We start from the raw sequence: 24,927 nt of genomic DNA on the forward strand, positions 1-24,927 counted from the left end.
ATTAAATGGTAATCACACAGAGGTGTATTTGGTAAATAATTTTCTTTATAACTTTACTAAAACAGTGATACCTCCTGATTCCAGAAAGACTGAGGAAACTGCTCCCATTGTTCTGTTGCAGTAGAGAAGGGATGGGACACATTGATGAGATACTGTTGTGAGTCACACAGATCTAGCATGAATTAATGAGAGGAAAGTTTTTCTCCCTTTGAAGCTAGAACTGAGGTCATCCTGACTCTTCTTGAAGATTGCCTTTATGCAATGGCCTTTGAGGAGTTCCTGGATGAAGTTGGTGGCCTGGGAAAATTCCAGATCCTTCAGTTTGTTTTAATTCTTCCTTCCCTCATGATAACAGTTTGTCAAATACTTTTGGAGAACTTCACTGCGGCCGTCCCTCATCATCGTTGCTGGGTCCACATTCTTGATAATGCCACTGTCTCTGGTAATGACACAGGGATCCTCAGCCCTGATGTCCTCCTGAGAATCTCCATCCCACTGGATTCAAACTTGAAGCCAGAAAAGTGTCGTCGTTTCCTCCACCCACAGTGGCAACTCCTTCACCTGAATGGGACCTTCCCCAACATGACTGACCTGGACACAGAGCCCTGTGTGGACGGCTGGGTGTTTGACCATAGCTTGTTCTCCTCCACCATCGTGACTGAGGTAAGGCCCCATTTACCTCTTCTAAGTATATGGTCTGGGTGTTTAGAATAACACAAAGTTATATCTGAAGATTCATGTCTTCACTCACTGAGTAGATAGGGTAGCCAGTTCTCTTTCATTCTTTTAAGAAAACTGATTACTTATTTATTTAATTGATGACACAATTGATGACAGTGAAATCAATAACTGGATATGAATTTTAGTATCACAAAGCCTTAAGTTTAATTTCCTAACCATCAGTTCTCACGTAATATGAGAAGTACTTGATATAAATTGTGGAAGATTATTCTCGGTCATTTGCTCTCAGTCTAGTTGCAAATTACAGATATTTGTATTAATATATTTTTAAAGTCCTTTCCTGGATACTTGTCATACAAGCAAATCAGAGTGCATTTCACTCTAGGTGTGAAATCTAGAGCTGTTGAAAAATCTAGGTTGTTGAAAAAGCAACCTTAAAGTTTTCAGTGTGTGGAAATGATTGAGAACCACTGAGGTATGCAATGCTAAGTGAATATGAAGATTGGCCCTAATATAACCTAGAAGATTTAGTTGATGATTATTAGAAAAAAACAATGCATAAGCTGAGACATGAATGATATAGATCAGTAAATGTGGTAAAGAGAAGCCAGTAGACATGAATTTCACTGATGGCTTTTTGACCGAGTGAGTGTTGAGGGCTATAAGACCGCGAGATGCTGTGAAGCTCCTCTGTGCTGGTTTCCTTCTCTTCCAGTGGGACTTCGTATGTGATCATCAGTCACAGAAACCAGTGGCTCAATCCATGTTCATGGCTGGAATGCTGGTGGGAGGCTTCATATATGGCCATCTCTCAGACAGGTATGTCTCCAGGTCATTGCTGCCCTATTCTGTGTTGTTTTCAGAGTTTATGATTAATTGTTTCATAAATAAGTCTTTATTGAGTTCTGATAGACAGTTTGCACTGTTGGGGGTCTCCTTAGTTCCCAAGGAGCTACAGATGGAAATGTAGGATTGGACTCATTGTGAAGAATGCAATTTTGTTGCCACGGAGATCTCTGTACTGGGCACAGAAATGATATCACCATAAGACCTAGGGGCATTTCAGAATAGCTTTTTATTATTATTATGAAACTGCTTTATTGGAACTGAAAGAGTTGCTAGAGAAGGAACGTTCAATTTGAAATAATTTTTTAAATTAATTTTTATTGGAGTATAGTTACTTTATTAGTTTCTGTTGTACCGCAAAGTGAATAAGCTGTTTGTATACATTTATCCCTTCTTTTTTGGATTTCCTTCCCATGCAGCTCACCACAGAGGGCTGAGTAGAGTTCCCCGTGCTACACAGTAGGTTCTCCTTAGTAATCCATAGTCGTGTGTTTATGTCAAGCCCAGACCCCCAGTTCATCCCACTCCTCCTCTTCCCACTGGTATCCATGTCTATTCTTCTGTGTGTGTCTATACTTCTGCTTTGCAAATAATTTCACCTACATCATTTTCTACATTCCACATATAAAAGTTATTGTATGACTTTTTTTTTCTCTTTTGGACTTTCTTCACTCTGTATGAGTCTCTAGGTCCAACTGCATCTCTGCAGATTGCACAGTTTTGCTCCTTTTTCTGGCTGAGTAATGTTCCATTGCATATACGTACCACATCTTCTTTATCCGTTCCTCTGTTGATGGACTTTTAGGCTGCTTCCATGTCCTGGTTATTGTAAATAGTGCTGCAAGAACATTGAAAGTATCTTTCTGAATTATGGTTTTCTCTGGGTATATGTCCAGAAATGGGATTGCTGAGTCATATTGTAGCTCCATTTTTAGTTTTCCAAGGAATCCCCATACTGTTCTTCACAGTGGCTATATCAATTTACATTTATTCTGGAATTTCCTTGTTTTTTTCTATGTTCCAATAAATGTTGGTAATTTGGTCTCTGATTCCTCTGCCTTTTCTAAATCCAGTTTGCATATCTGGGAGTTCTTGGTTCCTGTACTTGTGAAGCCAGCTTGAAGGATTTTAAGCATTATCTTGCTAGCATGTGAAATGATCTCAATTGTATGATAGTTTGAACATTCTTTGGCATTGCCCTTCTTTGAGATTGGAATTAAAACTGACTTTTTCCAGTCCTATAACCATTGCTGAGTGACCGAGGTGAGTGATCACACCATGGTCATTATCTTGGTCATTAGGACCTTTTAAAAAATAGTTCTTCTGTGTATTCTTGCCACCTCTTCTTAATCTCTTCTGCTTCTGTTAGGTTCTTGCTGTTTCTGTCCTTTATTGTGCCCTTCTTTGCAAAACATGACAGAACCTCAAAAAATTATGCTAAGTGAAATAAGCCAGGCACAGAAGGAAATTGTAGGCAACCAATTATATGAAATATCCAGAATAAGCAAATGAATGAAGAGAGAGTTTAAAATTTTCAAAAGGATGAAGGTCAGGGATGGAGAGTTATTGCTTGATTGTGAGAATTTGTCTCAGGTTGATGAAAATGTTTTAGAAAAAGACAATGTTGTTGGTTCCACAATATGATGAGTATAATTAATTACTGACGTACTTCTAAAAAGATTAAAATGAAAGTATATATAGTGTCAGTTGTATCAAAATTAAAGGTATCAATGTATCAAATATATCTCCAACTATCATAAATTCTGTTATCTAATTATGTCAGTTTTGCTTTATGTAGTTCACCTTTGCTGAGTAAAGATACATTTGATATTTTCAGCATTATTGTGTCTGTAAACAAATTTTGTTTTGAAATTTTTTCCTTTGATGATGATATAAAGACTCTAGTCATCTTATTATTACTACCTAAATTGTATTTTTTCCTGTCAATTTACTTTCAATCTATAATATTTTAAGTACTATAGTGGGCAGCATAAAATTCCATCTCTTTTTAAACCCATATAGTAATCTCTATCATTTGATAGAGATAGCAATTAGTTCATGTGGTTGTTGTTGTTGTTTTTCTTTTTAATATATTTTTTTTATTGAAGGATAACTGCTTTACAGAATTTTGTTATTTTCTGTCAAACTCAAGATGACATAGGTATACATATATCCCCTCCTTTTTGAACTTCCCTCCTATCTCTCTCCCCACTCCACCCCTCTAGGTTGATACAAGGCCTCTGTTTGAGTTTCCTGAGCCATACAGCAAATTCCTGTTGGCTATCTATTTTACATATGGTAATGTTAATTTCCACATTACTCTCTCCATACGTCTCACCCTCTCCTCCCTTCTCCTTGTGTCCATAAGTCTATTCTCCATGTCTGTTTCTCCATTGCTGACCTGTAAATAGTTCTTCAGTACCATTCTTCTAGATTCTGTATATGTGTGTTAGAATATGATATTTATCTTTCTCTTTCTGACTCACTTCACTCTGTATAATAGATTCTAGGTTCATCCACCTCATCAGAACTGACTCAAATGCACTCCTTTTTATGGCTGAGTAATATTCCATTGTGTATGTGTACCACAACTTCTTTATCCATTCATCTGTCAATGGACATCTAGGTTGCTTCCATGTTTTAGCTATTGTAAAATGTTGCAGTGAGCACTGGGGTACATGTGTCTCTTTCAATTTTGGTTTCCTCAGGGTATATGCCTAGGAGTGGGATTGTTAGGTCACATGCTGGTTTTATTCCTAGTTTTTTAAGGAATCTCCATACCATCTTCCATAGTGGCTGTATCAATTTACATTCCCACCAACAGAGCAAGAGGGTTCCCTTTCTCCACACCCTCTACAGCATTTACTGTTTGTACACTTTTTGATGATGGCCATTCTGGCCAGTGTGAGATGATATCTCATTGTCATTTTTATTTGCATTTCTCTAATAATGAATGATGTTGAGCATCTTGTCGTGTGTTTGTTAGCCATCTGTATGTCTTCTTTGGAGAAATGTTTGTTCAGGTCTTTTTCCCTCTTTTTGATTGGGTTGTTTGCTTTTCTGCTATTGAGTTGTATGAGCTACGTGTATATTTTGAAAATTAATCCTTTGTCAGTTGATTCATGGGATATTATTTTCTCCCATTCTGAGGGTTGTCTTTTCACCTTGCTTAGAGTTTCCTTTGCTGTGCAAAAGCTTTTAAGGTTTAATCAGGTCCCACTTGTATACTTTTTTTTTTTTTTTTTTTTTTACCAAAAACTCATTTATTATATGGAAAAATTATGAACAACCTAATCCATTACTCTGGGAGGTGGGTCATAGGGGATCTTGCTTTGATTTATGTCATTGAGTGTTCTGCTTATGCTTTCTGCGGGGGTCCAGCCTCCGCGGGTCCAGGAAACCCTCGGGATGAGCGGCGTCGGCGAATGCAAACACACACACACACACACACACACTGGCAGTGGGAAAACTTCTTCTTCTTTATTTTTTCTCTAACACCTTATATATCTTTTTTTCTACTGGGGCCAAGGTACGAATTATTGTTTTCAGATCTTTCCAGATGACGTCCCCCTTAGATCAGCAAAACAAGTCAGGGGATATTTTCCAAGACATAATTTCCCAGGGTACAAAATCTTCCGTCCCTAGTGGCGCGTGACAAGGATTGTTTTGGACCTCTTAGCCCACTCTGTTTTCAGGTTTAAACGTTCTTCTTGCTTCACTGCTTCACTTGAATAGACAAACGTTAGCTACAAAGAAACACATAGCTACAGGCAAAAAATATTTTAACAGTTTTACAGTATAATCAATCACTTAACCACTATAGCTTCTATTATAATTTTACCTACTATAAAAACTTAACTTTTATATTATACACATACTACAATATCTTGCTTACTATTTAATCTACAAGCCATAATTCATTCTATTTTCACACAGCCGCCTATGATACCTATAGCACTAACACTACTTCCTAGTGTACTCCCAGGCACACCATGGGCAGGGGAAATGGAGTAGCAGCAGCGTCGCAGCTGTCTTAACCCTTACTCCACAATATGAGAACTTTGGCATTGTGTGGTTATTAAACTTACAACTAAATCTAATGGTGTTTGCGTGTCCAGGGATGGGATTCATAATTACATTTATGAGCAGTTTTAAATTCTAATCTATTTCCTTATTCCCTAATGTATCTTCTGTGTATGAAGTCCCGCATACCTTTAAATGATCTGAATCTAAATACCCCCGCATACCGGGTTGTTCATATGGTTCCCATCTCCCTGGGGGCAGAGTAAGCCTAACTCTTCTGGGAAGCCCCTAGACGTTTATACCCTAGAGATGTCCCTGGGACCTTCCCCGAGGTCTACTAGGAATAGCGAAAAACTACTAAAAATTCCAAGAAAGAGTATTAGCACAGACAAGACACATATAGCAAGAATAGGGAGTGTCCCGGAGCCTACTGGACTCGGATTCCCCTGGGTTCATGGCCTCCTTGGGTCCATGAACCTTTACCCAGAGCCTTGTCATGGGCGGGGCGTTCGCTTGTCCTCTTCTGTTTCCTTTTGGCTCCCGACAGTTTTCCTCTAAAAGTTTTATAGTTTCTGGTCTTATATTTAGGTCTTTAAGCCATTTTGAGTTTGTCTTTGTGTATGGTATTAAGGAGTGTTCTAATTTCATTCTTTTGCATGTAGCTGTCCAATTTCCCCAGTACCATTTATTGAAGAGGCTGTCTTTGCCTCATTGTATATTCTTGCCTTCTTTTTAAAAAATAAGTTACCCAAAGGTGCATGGGTTTATTTCTGGGCTTTCTATCTTGTTCCGTTGGTCTAGATTTCTGTTTCTATGCCAGTACCATACTGTCTTGATGACTGTAGCTTTGTAGTATAATCTGAATTCAGGAAGGTTGATTTCCTCCAGCTCCATTCTTCTTTCTCAAGAGTGCTTTGGCTATTCGGGGTCTTTTGTGTTTACATATGAATTGTGAAATTTTTTGTTCTAGTTCTTTAAAAAATGCCATCAGCGATTTGATAGGGATCGCATTGAATCTATAGATTGTGTTTGATAGTAAGCCATTTTCACAATATTGATTCTTTCTACCCAGGAACATGGACTATCTCTCCATCTGTTTATGTCATCTTTGATTTCTTTCATCAGTGTCTTATAATTTTCTGTATACAGTTCTTTTGTCCCCTCAGGTAAGTTTTTTCCTAGATATTTAATTCTTTGTATTGCAATGGTGAGTGGGATTGATTTCTTAATTTCTCTTTCTGATTTCTCATTGTTAGTATATAGAAATGCAAGTGATTTCTGTGTTTTGATTTCATATCCTAAAACTTTACTGAATTCACTGATTAGCTCTAGTAGTTTTCTGATAGTATCTTTAGGGTTTTCTATGTAAAGTATCATGTCATCTGCAAGCAGTGAGAGCTTTATTTCTTCTTTTCCAATCTGGATTCCTTTTCTTTCTCTTTCTTCTCTGATTGCTGTAGCTAGGACTTCCAGAACTACATTGAATAATAGTGGTGAAAGTGGACATCCTTGTCTTGTTCCTGATCTTAGGGGGAATGTTTGCAGTTTTTCACCGTTGACCATAGTGTTTGCTGTAGACCTATCATATATGGCCTTTACTATGTTGAGATAGGTTCCTCAACATAAGTAGGTTGGGTTGGAACATTGGAACCTTGGGTAGGTTCCAATGCCCATGTTTTGAATAGTTTTAATCATAAATGGGTGCTGAATTTTGTCAAAGGCTTTTTCTTCATCTATTGAGATTATCATATGTTTTTATCTTTCAATTTGTTAATATAGTGTATGGCACTGATTGATTTGCATATATTGAAGAATCCTTGCATTCCTGGAATAAACCCAACGTGATCATCGTGTATGAGCTTTCTGATGTATTGCTGAATTCTGTTTGCTAAAATTTTGTTGAGGATTTTTGCATCTATGTTCATTGGTGATATTGGCCTGTAGTTTTCTTTTTTTGCCTGTTGTCTTTGTCTGGTTTTGGTATCAGGGTGATGGTGGCCTCTTAGAGTGAGTTTGGAAGTGTTTCTTCCTCTGCAATTTTTTGAAAGAGTTTTAGAAGGATAGGTGTTAGCTCTTCTCTAAATGTTTGATAGTTTTCTCCTGTGACATCATCTGGTCCTGGACTTTTGATTTTTGGGGGAGATTTTTGATCACAGCTTCAATTTCAGTGCTTGTAATTGGGTTGTTCATAATTTCTATTACTTTCTGGTTAGTCTTGGAAGATCGAAATTTTCTAAGAATCTGTCCATTTCTTCCAGGTTATCCATTTTATTGCCATAGAGTTGTTCATAATAATCTCTTATAATCCTTTGTATTTCTGCACTGTCTGTTGCAGCCTCTCCGTTTTCATTTCTTTCTTTTTTTTTTTATTAGTTGGAGGCTAATTACTTCACAATATTGTAGTGGTTTTTGTCATACATTGACATGAATCAGCCGTGGATATACATGTATTCCCCATCCCGATCCCCCCTCCCACCTCCCTCTCCACCCGATCCCTCTGGGTCTTCCCTCCTTTTTCATTTCTAATTTTGTTGATTTGATTATTCTCTATTTTCTTCCTTATGAGTCTGGCTAAAGGCTTGTCAGTTTTGTTTATCTTCTCAAAGAAGCAGCTTTTAGTTTTATTAATCTTTAGTATTGTTTCTTTCATGTACTTCTTCTCAGATCTTTATGATTTCTTTCCTTCTACTAATTTTGGGACTTTTTGTTCTTTTTCTAGTTTTTTTAGGTGTAAAGTTTGGTTGTCTATTCGATATTTTTCTTGTTTCTCGAGGTAGGATTGTACTGCTATAAATTTCCCTCTTAGAACTGCTTTTGCTGCATCCCATAGGTTTTGAGTTGTGTTTGCATTGTCATTTGTTTCTAGAAATTCTTTGATTTCCCTTTTTGATTTCTTTAGTAACCTGTTGGTTATTTAAAAACGTGTTATTTATCTCCATGTGTTTGAGTTTCTTACCATTTTGTTTTGTTTTGTTTTTTTGGTAATTGATATCTAGTCTCACAGCATTGTCATCAGAGAAGATGCTTGATATGATTTCAATTTTCTCTAACTTACTGAGGTTTGATTTGTGACACAAGATGTGGTCCATCCTGGAGAATGTTCCATGTGCACTTGAGAAGAAGGTGTATTCTTCTGCATTTGGATGGAATGTCCTGAAGATATCAATGAGATCCATCTCATCTAATGCATTATTTAAGACTTGTGTTTCCTCATTAATGTTCTGTTTTGATGATCTCTCCATTGATCTGAGTCGGGTGTGAAAGTCTCCTACTATTATTGTGTTTCTGTCAATTTCTCCTTTTATGTCTGTTAGTGTTTGTCTTTTGTATTGAGGTGCTCCTATGTTGGGTGCATAGATATTTACAATTGTTATGTCTTCCTCTTGGATTGAGCCCTTGATCATTATGTAGTGTCCTTCTGTATTATTCTTTAAGGTCCATTTTGTCTGATATGAGGATTGCTACTCCAGCTTTCTTTTGCTTCCCATTTGCATGGAGTATATTTTTCCATCCCCTGACTTTCAGTCTATATGTGTCTTGAGGTCTGAAGTCGGTTTCTTGTAGACAGCATATATATGGGTCTTGTTTTTGTATTCATTCAGCCATCCTGTCTTTTGGTTGGAGAATTTAATCCATTTACATTTAAAGTAATTATTGATATGTATGTTCCTATTGCCATTTCCTTAATTGTTTGGGGTTGATTTTGTAGATCTTTTTTCTTCTCTTGTATTTCTTAACTATATAGGTCCCTCTAACATTTGCTGTAAAGCTGGTTTGGTGGTACTGAATTCTCTTAACTTTTGCTTGTCTGAAAAGCTTTTTATTTCTCCATCAATTTTGAATGAGATCCTTGAGTTTATTCTATATGGGACTCTTTGTGCCTCTTGGACTTGATTGACTATTTCCTTTTCCATATTGGGGAAATTTTCAACTATAATCTCTTCAAAACTTTTCTCATACCCTTTCTTTTTCTCTTCTACTTCTGGGAGCCCTATAATTGGAATGCTAGTGCATTTGCTCTGGTCCCAGAGGTCTCTGAGACTGTCCTCAGATCTTTTCATTCCTGTACTTTATTCTGCTCTTCAGAGGTTATTTCCACCATTTTATCTTCCAGCTCCCTGATTCGTTCTTCTGCTTCAGATAGTCTGCTATTGATTCCTTCTATAGTATTTTTAATTTCAGTAATTGTGTTGTTTGACTCTGTATGTTTATTCTTTAATTCTTCTAGGTCTTTGTTAACTGATTCTTGCATTTTCTCCATTTTGTTTTCAAGGTTTTTGATCATCTTTACTATCTTTATTCTGAATTCTTTTTCAGGTAGTTTGCCTATTTCCTCTTCATTTATTTGGATTTCTGTGTTTCTAGTTTGTTCCTTCATTTGTGTAGTATTTCTCTGCCTTTACATTATTATCATTGTGTTTGAGGTCTCGTTTTCCCAGACTTCAAGGTTGAATTCTTTTTTCATTTTGGTTTCTTCCCTCCTATGGTTGGTCCAGTGATTTGTGTGAGCTTCGTATACAGTGAAATTCATGCTGAGTTTTTGTTTGTTTGCTTGATTTTCCCCTGATGGGCAAGGCTGAATGAGGTGGTAATCCTGTCTTCTGATGATTTTGTTTGTATTTTTGTTTTGTTTGTTGTTTAGATGAGACAGTTTGCACAAGGTGCTGCTGGTGCTTGGATGATGCTGGGTCTTGTATTCAAGTGGTTTCCTTTGTGTGCGTTCTCACTATTTGATACTCCCTAGGGTTAATTCTCTGGTAGTGTCTTGAAGTCTTGGTAGGGTGTCTTGGTAGGGTCTTGGAGTCGGTGTTCCCACTCCAAAGGCTCAGGGCCTGATCTGCTGGGAAGAGGATACCTAGGAGGGATGGAGCTGGGAGGCTGTGGCTGAGCAACAAATTTTTACTCAGGTTCTAAGGGCAGCACTATGTGTGGTCCTGTGATGAACAAAGGCCTCATAGAACTGAGGACTAGGCAACTGTCCGTGGGAAGATTACAATTCAAAATCAATCATCTATTGCTCTTGTCAGCATCCCAGAAGTCTCTCTTCACTAGTTTCCCAGGTTTGACATGGTGTCACCAGGATTTGAACTGCTGTCTCTTCTAACTCCAGCTCTTAGGCTCTGACAATGCCCAGAAGAGCATGTGGTGGGGATTACCAAGGCTTCTGCTTTGGTTCTCTCTATCATCTTGAGAGCTTAGACCAATACCCAACATCTCCAGCCTCTGGTACCTTTAGATCTCCCCCCCCCCACCCTTTTCCTTTGTGCTTCGTCTAGTTTCACTTGCTCATAGGATGCTGCATGCAGTGACCTCCACCCTGCACTCAAACCAGAGTTACAAGTATGAAGGGCAGAGGCTGGCCCATGCAGTTAGGGTGTGTGCCAAAGCACTGTGCATGGCACTGAAACTCAAGATGTGGTTGTTGTTTTGATTTTTCTCATTCTAACATTTCATTTTTTTTTTTCTGCATTATTTTCTTGATGGTGATAATAATTATGATTTTTTTGGTGATGCTTATTCCTATGGTTCACATTTTTTATTTTTAGGGTGAATTATTTGAGCATTTTAAGAGTTCTGTTTTAAATATTGCAGAGGAATTGTCAATTCCAGATTGTCTATCTGTTTTTATTACTGGCATATAGGTTAGCGGATCCTGTTTAATAATCCAGGTTGCCTCCACTAAGGCCCTATTTTCTTGATGCTCATGGAACACAAAATTCACTTTTTCTTATTTGTCCTTCACCTTACTTTTCACTTCATTCTTCATCTTATATAATTATTTCCTCTGAGAAATTTATATAATGTCTGCTGTCTGGGTTATGATACTTTTATATTCTCTTCTAGAAAAGCACACTGCTTGAAGTCTACAAATCCAGATTTATCAAAGAGTGGCTCTTATATAAACCTTCAACAACTCTGATGCATTGGTCCACTTTTGCATGATCTTTTGCATCAGTTTAACCTTAACCTGTCTTCTCCTAGAGACACAAGTACACTTTTAGCTCTCTTGTGTTCTGGACACTGTACAGACTCTCTACTTTGCTAAATACCTATGTTAGTATGGTGAGTTCTTATGGTATTTTCCAAGTTCCAACATTATAGTTTATTTTATATGGTGCCACTTGGTGTCAGAGGCCACCTGGTGATTGGAGGATGAGGTTTTGGTCTTGTTAGTCTATAGAAAAAGAGTGTTATTTAAGGAGATTCCTAGTGTTGATTCAGCCCTTCTTCTTCTTCTTTTTAAAGCTTTCATGTACAAAGAATCACTTGTTAAAACATTCTCTAAATTTTGGAGTATTCTTTTGGTTTCTTATGTTTTACCACAAATTATCATTAGTCCCATCATCTAAGCAGATTCTGTTTCTTAGGTTTGGGCGGAAGTTGATTCTCAGGTGCTGTTTGCTCCAGCTCGCCATCTCGGGGACCTGTGCAGCCTTTGCCCCCACCTTCCTCATTTACTGCGCCCTACGCTTCTGGTCAGGCTGTTCTGCTGTGGCCATCATGGCAAACAATAGTATGTTGAGTAAGTCAACAATTTTTGTCTCCTCCCAATTTACAAGCCTTAAAAATCACTTTGAAATTTCATCTTTATGTGACATTAATATCCCACTTGGATTTTCTTCCAGTTATTGAGTGGACAAGATCCCAGTCAAAAGCCATGATATTAACACTGATAGGCTGTACCTTTAGTATGGGACAGATGATGCTGGGAGGACTGGCTTTTGTCTTTCGAGAGTGGCGCACCCTGCAGCTGGTGGTGTCTGTACCTTTCTTTGTCTTCTTTCTCTCCTCAAGGTATGAGCATCTCTCTCACTCAGTCTTATGGGAACCTGGGATGAAAATGCATATTGAATTGAGATATATTGATTTTCTTATTCCACAGACCATTTTTTATTGTTTGGACCTAAAACCCATGTCTCTCATCTGTTCACTCTGTGGGATTCGAGATCTGAGAAGCAGAATACAGAGTAACAGTGACCTTTCTGTCTGGGGATTTCTAGATATTTTCTGCCATCTTTATAAATTTTACCCAGTATAGTGGTCAGAGTTAGCTAACATTATTTTCCTTAGTATAAAATATAGGCACAGACATATTTTTAAAATACTGTTTTTTGAGCTCTGGAATGAATCCAATATGGTAAAGACTCAGCGGTTTTCTATGTTGTTGCTGATTTTGGATAAAGGAAGAGGCAGCAAATTTGTTCATATAGCCAGTTGACAAAGTAGTGGCATAATTTCTCCATTACTAAAAATGGCATGTAGATAGGGTGATTTCTGTTATGTGTTCAGCACTTCCTTTTCTCTTAAATAGTTTTAACAAACATTTACTTATGGGTAGTTCCACTCTTACTCTTAAAACCAGTCTAGGGAGAAGCAGCCTAAGTGATCACAGAAGGATGACTATAGATTTAATACACTGAGATGAGTTCAAAGAAGGAGCAGAGTGTAGTCCTTGTCAGAATCATCTCCTAAGTCATTTATCCTCTTTTCAGTTCTACAAGGAAGATGGCACTACAGTCCCCATTTTATTGATGAGAAAACTGAGGCAGATGTAAATAAGTGACTCACTTGTGTAGCTAGGTACCAACATTGTTGGTAGCAGCAAGAGTATTTGCAATATTTACTGGGCTATAAGCTTACATCATTTGGGGGCTTCTTTTTTTAAGAATATATATTATAAATATATACTATATTCACAAAATTGTTAGATCCCATGCAAAGCTTCCAAAGAGAATATGCATATGAAGGACTCTCCACCTTAAACTTCATAAGCTTCTTGGAAATTCGCTTCCTGAGTAAGCAGAGAGGAAATTTGACTCTAAGATCTGTGAATCCAACAAGTGAAACAGTGGATATAGATGGAAGGCAAAAAGTATCTGCTGTCAAGAATCATACAACACATAAAAAAGAGAGCTGACTGTACTTGTGTGCCTTTCTTCAGGTGGCTGATGGAATCTGCTCGGTGGCTGATTATCACCAATAAACCAGATGAGGGCTTAAAGGAACTTAAGAAAGTTGCACACAGAAATGGAATGAAGAATGCTGAAGCAACCCTGAACATGGAGGTGAGCAGGAAAGGGAAGGTGGTTACAGGTTGTAGAGAAGAAATAAACTGACACCTGCCTTCTCCTTCTTGAGATAGACAAGCTGATTTTCTAACAGGGGCAGTTAGTTGAGAAGACAAGCTCAGTTCTCTCATCTTTCATGTCTATTTCAGAGAAAAGAAGCTTTGCTTGCTGTGCAACTACTTCCTTTAGTTCATTTCCTGAATTGAATCTATAGGCTCTGTACTCCCTTGGATAACATGACCTCATTTTCAAAATTTTGTTGTTGCCATTTAATTTCCTGGAGTTTCCCTTAACTCCTTACATACTCCTTCATATCACATTCACACTTGTGGTTTTATGTATAATATGTTACACTAGAAGGAAGGAGGGGCTTTCCGGGTGGTGCTAGTGGTAAAGAACCTGCCTGTCAATGGAGGTAGACGTAAAAGACACGGGTTTGATCCCTGGGTTGGGAAGATCCCCTGGAGGAGGGCATGGCAACCCACTCCAGTATTCCTGTCTGGAGAATCCCATGAACAGAGGAGCCTGGTGGGGAATTGTCCAGAGGATCGCAAAGAATCGGACACAACTGAAGTGATTTAGCACACACACGCAGAAAGAAAGGGAATACATCATTTCTGTCCTTTTGGGATCCAATGCTAACCACTATACCTCGAACTATGTTGGCAAATGATATGTGTTTGTTGTTTAAGGGTTTGAGAGTGATCATGCAGGAGGAGCTGGAGATAGCACAGATGAAAACTACTGTTTTTGACTTGTTCCGCACACCCAACCTGCGAAAAAGGATCTGTCTTCTGTTCTTTGTGAGGTGGGCGTCCTCACAGTGCATGGCAACATCCAAAGAGTTGGGGCATAAAACTATTTATTTCAAAGATTGCAAAAGTGTTGTGAGAGGGAGATGGTGATTTGAAAATAAAAGATGAGGGAAACACCAACTAAGACTCACAGGAAACTGATTATATGATGAAGAGTTAGAAAAAAAAAAAGAGCTAGTTAGATTTTATCACTCTATCTGTCTCTTCACTGGAGACTGATTTTGAGAACTTCCATTAAGAGCAGATCTTAGCACTTATTTTTCTGTATTTATCTTTCAATTTAATTGAAGCAATTTTTAAAAACAGAAACATAAAGAAATCAAGAATATACCTGAATCAATGAATATGTCAATATGTAAAAATTTAACCAGCCTCCAGATCAAGATAGAAAATTCTAATCTGCTAATAGAAAACTAATGAATAATTTGTAGTATATTTGTACAGTGTAATTGGTACAAATTCATACATTTGTACAATGTAATATTTTATAGCTGTTAAAATGATTGAATTAGGGCTAACTGCACCAACATAGATGCAACTATAAAAACATAATGAAAAAGAAAACTTCAGAATGATTTGTGATTTATCAGCATGATGCCAATTGTTTTACATTGAAAAAAGGTAAAACAATCTTATATACAATACTATACCAGTGTGCATAGGATATACACATATGGAACAAGAGTAGAAGAGCAAGTATGTCAATGGTAAGTATCAGCCCCTTTGGGAGGATTGAAAGAGAATGAGATCAAGAAGGAACATACAGGGAGCTCCAATTGTATCTACAAAACTTTAATGCTATTAAGTGATTAAATAAGTAAAGCAATTAGACAATGTATTGAAATGGTGGACACATATTATTCTCTTTATTTTTCCTGTGTGCAAGAAATACTTTTATAATAAAATATTTTTTTCCATTTATTTTTATTAGTTGGAGGCTAATTACTTTACATCATTACAGTAGTTTTTGTCATACATTGAAATGAATTAGTCATGGATTTACATGTATTCCCCATCCCAGTCCCCCCTCCCACCTCCCTCTCCATAACACATATATATGGACTTTAGAAAGATGGTAACGATAACCCTATATGCAAAACAGAAAAAGAGACTCAGATGTATAGAACAGACTTGTGGACTTTGGGAGAAGGCGAGGGTGGGATGTTTCAAGAGAACAGCATTGAAACATGTATATTATCTAGGGTGAAACAGATCACCAGCCCAGGTTGGATACATGAGACAAGTGCTCGGGCCTGGTGCACTGGGAAAATATTTTTAATTAAAAAATAAAACATAAACATGAAGAGATTAAGAATATATACAAATCAATGAATATGTCAATATGTAAACATGTAACCAACCTCCAGATCAAGACAGAAAATTCAAATTTCCCAGGAGTTCCTGTCAAACTATCCACTTGCACAACCACCACCAGCACCACTTCCTGACTCTATTCTCTCTTCACTACCCTCTCCTGTGAAAAATAAAAATTAACAACTGTTCTCATCTTCACTATAGATGAGTGTTGCCTGATTCTTTTACCTAATGTAAATGACAGATGGGTTCAGAGACAGCCCCCTTTCTTTATGCTCATTCACGAAGATTCACCCATTCTGTTGCGTATAACAGTAGACTGTTCTCCTCCCTAGGGCTTTAGTTTCCACTAGATCATTAAGCTACGATGTCTACATGTACTCCAGTGTTGGTGAACTGTTACTTGTTTTCAATTTGGATTCAGCTTATTTGAGTGTTGGGGCTTCCCAGGTGACTCAGATGGTAAAGTATCTGTCTGCAATGCAGGAGACCTGGGTTGGATCCCTGGGTCAGGAAGATCCCCTGGAAGAGGGCATGTCAACCCACTCCAGTATTCTTGCCTGGAGAATCCCATGGACAGAGGAGCCTGGTGGGCTACAGTCCATGGGATAGCAAAGAGTTGGACACGACTGAGTGACTAACACTTTATTTGAGTGTTAGCACAATGGCTCCTGTGAAAATCTCGTTCATTATGTCATGAGAGTATATAAGTACTTAGTCAAGAGGAGAAATTTTAAATGTAATTCTAAATTTTTGAAGATTTAGCAAAGAATGAAAAGAGTACATGACAATATAGACCTTTCCCAAGCTTGAGAAAGTAGCTATTGTCTTGTACAATTTACATCTCCCTAGGAATACCGTAGTAGACTGCTTCTGTATTTAACTGCATTGTGCTTTTTCACTGTTTCCATATCCACTAGGACACAGACTTTTGTTCCTGAATCCTAGACAATCAGAGGGGAAGGAAAAAGAAAAGATAATGGTCAAGAGAAGACTTGCTTGCAATTGCTGTGATCTGTGGTGTTTCTTCTGTAGTGATGTCTAAGTGTAGCTCTCTCTGGGTGTAGTAGATCATAAAAGTGGACTCCTTTCCCTTAGATGTTTTCTGGGTAAAAGGTTGATCCCAAGTTGGAATATTCGATTCCATTTCTGATGGTGCAGTAGATGTACGCTTGCTCTTCTGAATTCTCATGTGTTCTCTTAGCCCTAAGAAATCAGATATGAACTTTGAATTCCCCAGAATTGTGTTAAAACCCAGGATACTACACTCCCAGGTCAAGAAGACATACATGGTATCTTCACAGCTTTAATCACTAGTTGAGAAAAGAGGAATGGTTTACAATAGTGGGTTTGGGGTAGGAGATGTCAGACTCACAGCATACAGACAAACTTCAAAAAGTAATTTTTTTCTAAATTCCTAGTTTTAGTCTTCTCCATTCAATTTCTATGTAGCATCCAATTTGCTGATCAGAGCAGGTATGCTTTCCTGTCACTGCTAACTCTATGCTCAGGGATTCAGACAAAAGAAAGACAGAAGGGGTATAATTTTCATATATTTGTTGTTATTCAGTTACTCAGTCGTGCCCTGCTCTGACACCCCATGGACAGCAGCAAGCCAGGTTTCCCTGCCCTTCACTATCTTCTGGAGTTTGCTCAAAGTCATGTCCATTGAGTTGATGATGCCATACAACCATCTCGTCCTTGGTCATCCCCTTATCCTCCTGCCCTCAATCTTTCCCAGTGTTAGCATCTTTTCCAATGAGTCGGCTCTTCACATCAGGTGGCCAAAGTATCGGAGCTTCAGCTTCAGTATCAGTCCTTCGAATGAATATTCAGGGTGATTTCCTTTAGGGTTCACTGGTTTGATCTCTTTTCAGTCCAAGTGACTCCATATAATTATTTATGATAATTTTACCTCTAAAATTGGAGAAATCAGGTTGGGACTTCATTCTTTAACCTTGACTGTTAGCTGCCTGTGTGAATATAATCATCAACTGTAGCATCTGGGCTCTAACTTTTATGACTTCTGTCTTTCCTCTTTCATTTACTACAGATTTGGAACCACAATACCCCTTTATGGCATCTTCATCAATCTACAACACTTTGGGAGCAATATATTCCTGGTCCAGGTCATCTTTGGAGCTCTCACTGGATTAATCCGATGTCTTATACCTCCAGTATTGAATCACATGGGCCGTCGACCAACCCAGACACTTCTCATGGTCCTGGTGGGACTTTCCATTTTGGCCAACACATTTGTGCCCCAAGGTGAGAGAAGACCAGGCTCTGGGGAAAGGGAGGGTCTTTTTCTACTCCTTCAGGGTCTGCAACTGATCACACTTGTTGGAAGCCAGGATTAAAGAGAGATCCTAACTAAGGGCTAAGTATTCCCCCAAATCAATATGACTGTTAATGAGAAATTCTGCTGATAAGTTGTTGAGAAATGAGTCACATGTTGGTGAGGGACAAATCAGGCACATGTTTATATTTGCTCCATTATGGAAATGTTGGAAACTAGTGCCATTTATTTCAGACAGTTTCTCCAGAACAGCATTTGTTCACTTTCTCTTCACCCCTTCACTCTTTTGGGTTTCCCTGGTGGCTCAGTGGTAAAGAATCTGTCTGACAAAGCAGGAGCCACAGGAGATGCAGGTTCAATCCCTGGGCCAGGAAGATCCCCTGGAGGAGGAAATGGCAACCCATTCCAATATTCTTTCCTGGGAAATCCCATGTATGGAGGAGCCCAGCAGTCTACAGATCTATGGGATCACAAAGAGTCAGACATAACTGAGCACACATACACTCATTCACTCTTTTAATAACAAACATGGAGGAGCAAGGTCTTGCAATTATATTCCAGGAGAGGACACGATATGGTCACCCCCTCTGGGCTCCTCATTGCCAGCTTTGATGACTGGTCTACTTCCCCATATCTATGTATTCACATGTGACTGTGGGGTTAAGTCACCATAACTACATCTCTTGTTTATGGAAGTCTTCCAGGAAATGAAAAAAAAAAGTTTCCAGTTCTTCAAATAGTGAAAGAGTGTACAGCAGGAAGAAGAGTTTAAGCATGTTAAAACCCTTGTCAATTCCCTGTTAGATTACTTCATATGTTAATAGAATGATGTTATAGAATGACTAAAAGAAACTTAGTGGGCACAATGTTTTGCCATCTCCCAATGCAGAAATGTGCTTTACACCCTCATAGACTGGTGAACTCTGCTCCTCAGAATATCATTAATGATGCAGGGTTACTGCCTTACAGTAAAGTTTGTTTCCAATATTAAATAGCTATAATTAGATTTCTTTTTATATTGCTCAGAAAATTGATTCTTTGAACATTTGAACATAGGGAACAATTGTTTCCCTAATTTTGAATTGGGACTTCTCTGATGGCTCAGTGGTAAAGAACCCACTTGCCAATACAGAAGATGTGGGTTCTATCCCTGGGTCAGGAACATCCCATGGAGAGGCAGATGGCAACCCACTCCAGTATTCTTGTGTGGAAAATCCCATGGATGGAGGAACCTGGAGGGGGGGAGGGGTGCAGGGGGAGCTACAGTTCTTGGGGTTACAAAAGAGTCAGACATGACGTTGCAACTAAACAACAACAGCAACAAATTTTGACTTATTTTTTTTCCTAGTAGTTGTCCATTCTTCCATTTTTCCTAGTAGGTTTCCTTCCATTGCAAACTAAAATTGATCTAGATCTAGATCTTCTGCCTGTCCTTTCAGAGATCAATCCTCTCTTTCTAGTACTTTCTGGTGTCATGCTTACCAGCAATGCTGTATCTGCTCTAGGTTGCCTGACTCATTTGGGTTTACCTGGAACTTTTCTGATTTTATCAATGAAAGTCTCAACTTATTAAAATCTGCTAATTCCCAGGTACACCAGAATGACTGATAACTTTAAATTCTGCACTTTAATCATAAAGTCCTCAAGGTTAGAGATGAGCCTTAGATTCAGGAATTGACTACATGATGGTCCTACCTTCTACCATAAGGATATAACAAGTACTGGACTGAATAAGTAAAAGCAAATTTCTGCCAGATTCATTTTTTCTTCTGTTTCTCCGGTAAATCTCACCTATGTGAAGAGATTTGCTGCAATTAATCCAGATACCTTTATGTACTTTTTACCACCTATATTTATGATTTTACATTTTTTATTTGTTCAGCCACTCCATGATCACTGCCACTGTACAATTTTCTACAATATATTTCAAATATACAGGTAAAGCAGTAGGGTTTTTTTTTTTAAATCCCCTGACTAAATTTGGTTGATGCTGATTCCTTCCACATAGTTATTTTAATCTCTCTGATGTCTCCAGAAATGCAGACTGTGCGTGTGACTATGGCAAGTGTGGGAATGGGCTGTGTTGCTGCCTCTAACACCAGTATTTCTGTCCACTTTGCTGAACTCCTCCCCACTCTCGTCAGGTATATGAGTTTATGAATGTTCTGCCACCACCCCAAAAAAAACTTTCCCAGCTAACTGATGGTTGTTGAATTATTACAAAAATTATTACTTATCATCATTTAGAGCAAAAGCCACAGGCATAGATATGATGGCTAGTAGGTGTGGGGCAGCACTGGCTCCGCTGCTGATGACCCTAGCGGTGTACCTACCCACTCTGCCCTGGATCATCTATGGCGTGTGTCCCATCATTGCTGGTCTCCTCGTCCTCCTCCAACCAGAAACCAGACATCTGCCTCTGCCTGACACGATCCAGGATGTAGAAGATAAGTGAGTAACCTGCTACCAACCCCTGGGAGGGACTGTGTGCTTTGAATCCACAGGTGAGAAAGGCAACACACTGCGTGGGTCCTTCAGATCACTGAGCCTTGCCAGGGATACTTCCATGTTGACTTATTGCCTTCATGAGAGGCAGGGTCATTGCTACCCACTGTGTGTTCCAGTCTAGACTGCAGAGATTCCCTCTGCCCTGTTCTTATGGGTAGTTTTTGTGCTGATGTGATGGTAATTATCTCTGTTGTGAGGGCACATCCTACCTGCCCTCATGAGAGACACACATTCCTGATGGTGTTTCATGGTCCTCAGATCCACAAAAGCCTAGTATATGAAAGGGAAACAAACGTGAAAGAATAATGTTAGGAAGATCACATAGAGTTAATGATTCTCTTTGAAAAGATAATTAATATTATGTATGTGCCTGTAAGAGTCAGACAATTTGCTGCCACAAGTAATGGAAAGATTGGTACAAGGAAAACAGAAATTGACAAAATATATTTTAAAATAAGAAAAATGGTGTATTAGTGACCTGGCGCCCATAATCACGGTTCACAAAGTCGGTGACTTAACAAAAGTGATTGCCTCACAGTTATCTAGCTTGTAAGTCTGAGCTCAAGTTGTTAGCATGGTCATGCCCCATCTGTAGACTCTAGGGAAGGGTCTATTCCCAGTCTCTCCTGGTTTCTGGTAGCTCCTTTGCTTGTGGCAGCATAACTCCAATCTATACATGACACCTTCCTGGCACACTTCTGTGCCCAAATATTCCCTTTGAATAAAGACACCAATCAAATTGGATTAGGGGCCTATTCTAGTCCAATAAAACCTCATCTTAATTAATTTTATATGCAACATTCTTGTTTCCAAATATGGCAATCTCACATTCTGAGATACTGAGAGTTATGACTTCAGTGTATGAATATTGGGAAAGACATAATTCAACCCACAACAGATGGGGAGTGCCCTTAGATTTTCAGTTCACCTCTTGCCTTTCCAAAGGTGTTGTTGGTCAGAGGTCTAAAGAAACCCAAGTTAGAGTAGCAATTTTCAAACTGCTTTCTTGGGTCTGCACAGTCTGCAGAGCCTTTTCCATCATGAGTGTCAACCCTATGGATTTTATTGGATTATAAGAAGTTGATGGTTAGAAGTTCAGTTTGTTCCATGGCTGATTCATGTCAATGTATGACAAAAACCACTACAATATTTCTATATTGTATTGAATATATTGAATATATATCTATATTCAGTTTGTACTTGTGCAGGGAGGGTATCTGAACTTATTTTCATGATTTTCTCTTTTTAAATGTTTATTGTTATTTGCTAATTGGCTGGTTGATTTGTTGTTTCTATTTTGTTTCTCCAGGAAACAATTCTCAAGAAAAGTAAATGAGAAAGATTTCTGCATAAAAGTGACAAAATTTTAAGGAGATTATATGACTGACCAGAGAGGAAAGGAAAAATATGAAGAACAAAACTTGGAGTATTCCTTTATGTCTACAAAGTAGCAAGTAAATATACTGGAAAATTGAATCTAATTTATAGTTATTGCCTTAGTATTCACTTAAACATATAATTTCTTGGTACACATTCCATGAACAGTTCAATATTTAGGGAAAGTAATTGAAAAAGTTTAAGATCTATCAATAAATTATTAATAGACAAGATAATTCAGAAGCAGAGGAATGTCATGGAATTAGTATGTGACTGCTTGATGTGTGGGTCAGCATATGGTGAACTGTCCATAAATGCACAGAAAAATATAGGATATGAAACCAATCAAAGGAAATCCAAAAACAGATACTAATATATATATATGTGTTTGTATATACAGACACACACACATATATGTATATATACTTAAGACATGATACATTTGACATCATAAATCTCTACAAATAGAAGGATTATGTGATATGTGGAAATACATTCATTGAAATAAGAATGTTGACCTTCTAATGGTGAAATTTTAAATGATTATTGCTTTCTTTTTGCAATTTTCTCTCTTCATATTTTCAATAGTTAGCATATATAATTTAAAATTCTTTTAAGTTATCAACATTGAATGGCAAATATAGTATAAGCAATTTTTAAAATGTATATGTATTAAATATAATCACTGCAAATTAAAAGTTAGATTCTTAGTGTCATGGCTAGTTAATAAGAAAAAGCTTTTCTATTTAATAGTAATTATTAAAAGACAAACTAGTTTGAAATATAAGTTTTCATTTTAAAAACAGCAGATTTAACTAATTATAGTATCATTTTGGGTGAGGGCACACTGTGGTGGGCATTCATAAATGTGAAAACATGCTATAATTTAAGAAATCAAACATGTTATAGGCTGTTGAAGACAATTGTCATTTTATTAAGATTTTTATTCCAAAACTGAACCAGAAAGAAATAGAAAATCTTAACAGACCCATCACAAGCACAGAAATCAAAACTGTAACAAAAAATCTTCCAACAAACAAAAGCCCAGGACCAGATGGCTTCACAGGTGAATTCTACCAAAAATTTAGAGAAGGGCTAACATCTATCCTACTCAAACTCTTCCAGAAAATTGCAGAGGAACATAAACTGCCAAACTCATTCTATGCGGCCACCATCATCCTAATACCAAAACCGGACAAAGATGCCACAAAAAAAGAAAATTACAGTCCAATATCACTGATGAACATAGATGCAAAAATCCTTTACAAAATTCTAGCAAACAGAATCCAACAGCATATTAAAAAGATCATACATCATGACCAAGTGGGCTTTATCCCAGGGTGCAAGGATTCTTCAATATTCACAAATCAATCAATTTGATACATCACATTAACAAATTTAAAGATAAAAACCATATGATTATCTCAATATATGCAGAGAAATTCAATATCCATTTGTGGTTTAAAAAAAAGCCTTCCAGAAAGCAGGCATAGAAGGAACATACCTGAACAGAATAAAAGCCATATATGATAAACTCACAGCAAACATTACCCTCAATGGTGAAAAATTGAAAGCATTTCCCCTTAAGTCAGGAACAAGACAAGGGTGCCCACTCTCACCACCACTATTCAACATAGTTTTGGAAGTTTTAGCCACAGCAATCAGAGAAGAAAAAGAAATAAAAGGAATCCAGATTGGAAAAGAAGAAGTAAAACTCTCACTGTTTGCAGATGACATGATCCTCTACATACAAAACACTAAAGACACCACCAGGAAACTACTAGAGCTGATCAATGAATATATTAAAGTTGCAGGACATAAAATTAACACACAGAAACCCCTTGCATTCCCATATAATAACAATGAGAAAAGAGAAAGAGAAATTAAGGAAATAATTCCATTCACCATTGCAATGAAAAGAATAAAATATTTAGGAGTAAATCTAACTAAAGAAACAAAAGACCTATTTATAAAAAACTATAAAACACTGATGAAAGAAATCAAAGATGACACAAATAGATGGAGAAATATACCATGTTCATGGATCAGAAGAATCAATATAATGAAAATGTATATAGTGCCCAAAGCAATCTATAGATTTAGTGCAATCCTTATTAAACTACCAACAGTATTTTTCAAAGAACTAGAACAAATAATTTCACAATTTGTATGGAAATGCAAAAGACCTTGAATAGCCAATGAAATCTTGAGAAAGAAGAAAGGAACTGGAGTAATCAACCTGCCTGACTTTAGACTCTACTACAAAGCTACAGTCATCAATACTGTATGGTACTGGCACAAAGACAGAAATATAGATCAGTGGAACAAAATAGAAAGCCCAGAGACAAATCCACACACCTATGGACACCTTATCTTTGACAAAGGAGGCAAGAATATACAATGGAGAAAAGACAATCTCTTTAACAAGTGGTGCTGGGAAAACTGGTCAACCACTTGTAAAAGAATGTAACTAGAACACTTTCTAACACCATACACAAAAATAAACTCAAAATGGATTAAAGGTCTAAATGTAAGACCCGAAACTATAAAACTCCTAGAGGAGAACATAGGCAAAACACTCTCCGACATAAATCACAGCAGGATCCTCTACGACCCACCTCCCAGAGTAATGGAAACAAAAGCAAAAATAAATGGGACCTAATTAATCTTAAAAGCTTTTGCACAATGAAGGAGACTATAAACAAGGTGAAAAGACAGCCTTCAGAATGGGAGAAAATAATAGCAAATGAAGCAAGTGACAAAGAACTAATCTCAAAAAGATACAAGCAGCTCCTGTAGCTCAATTCCAGAAAAATAAACGACTCAATCAAAAAATTGGCCAAAGAACTAAACAGACATTTCTCCAAAGAAGACATACAGATGGCTAACAAACACATGAAAAGATGCTCAACATCACTCATTATCAAAAAAATGCAAATCAAAACCACAATGAGGTACCATTACATGCCAGTCAGAATGGCTGCTATCAAAAAGT

At 37.6% G+C, this 24,927-nt stretch overlaps 1 protein-coding gene and 1 long non-coding RNA gene across 3 annotated transcripts in view; one reads left to right on the forward strand and one right to left on the reverse strand.

The window, feature by feature from the left end:
* The first annotated feature begins 56 nt into the window (after window positions 1–56).
* Window positions 57–22,648, forward strand: LOC110145296 (solute carrier family 22 member 10-like). Of its 2 annotated transcripts, XM_020905518.2 has the most exons (10): window positions 57–663; window positions 1,397–1,500; window positions 11,919–12,073; window positions 12,177–12,345; window positions 13,493–13,616; window positions 14,312–14,427; window positions 17,802–18,016; window positions 20,083–20,191; window positions 20,295–20,498; window positions 21,865–22,648. In XM_020905518.2, exons 1-10 carry the CDS (start codon window positions 262–264, stop codon window positions 21,923–21,925), a joined length of 1,659 nt encoding a protein of 552 aa, XP_020761177.2. In that variant the 5' UTR covers window positions 57–261; the 3' UTR covers window positions 21,926–22,648. The 2 variants fall into 2 exon arrangements, with proteins under 2 accessions (XP_020761177.2, XP_020761178.2); XM_020905519.2 differs by lacking the exons at window positions 11,919–12,073; window positions 12,177–12,345 and having other exon boundaries at window positions 58–663.
* Window positions 4,988–24,927, reverse strand: part of LOC110145298 (uncharacterized) — a 33,722-nt gene continuing 13,782 nt past the window's right edge. Inside the window, exons 2-3 of the long non-coding RNA XR_011484382.1 lie at window positions 12,235–12,380; window positions 4,988–5,273 (exon numbers count right to left, since the gene is read on the reverse strand). This is a non-coding gene — a long non-coding RNA (uncharacterized lncRNA). The remainder of the gene's footprint in view (window positions 5,274–12,234; window positions 12,381–24,927) is intronic.

The sequence above is a fragment of the Odocoileus virginianus genome, chromosome 28 (assembly GCF_023699985.2).
Source record: "Odocoileus virginianus isolate 20LAN1187 ecotype Illinois chromosome 28, Ovbor_1.2, whole genome shotgun sequence".
Lineage (NCBI taxonomy): Eukaryota > Metazoa > Chordata > Mammalia > Artiodactyla > Cervidae > Odocoileus > Odocoileus virginianus.

What these genes read in the sequence shown, in the direction of transcription:
- LOC110145296 (XM_020905518.2), top strand. Translation starts at nt 262, where the DNA reads ATGGCCTTTGAGGAGTTCCTGGATGAAGTTGGTGGCCTGGGAAAATTC. An exon ending in GGCAAACAATAGTATGTTGA is followed by an intron (nt 12,074 to 12,176) that starts GTAAGTCAACAA and finishes ATTTTCTTCCAG; the next exon opens with TTATTGAGTGGACAAGATCC. An exon ending in GTCTTCTTTCTCTCCTCAAG is followed by an intron (nt 12,346 to 13,492) that starts GTATGAGCATCT and finishes GCCTTTCTTCAG; the next exon opens with GTGGCTGATGGAATCTGCTC.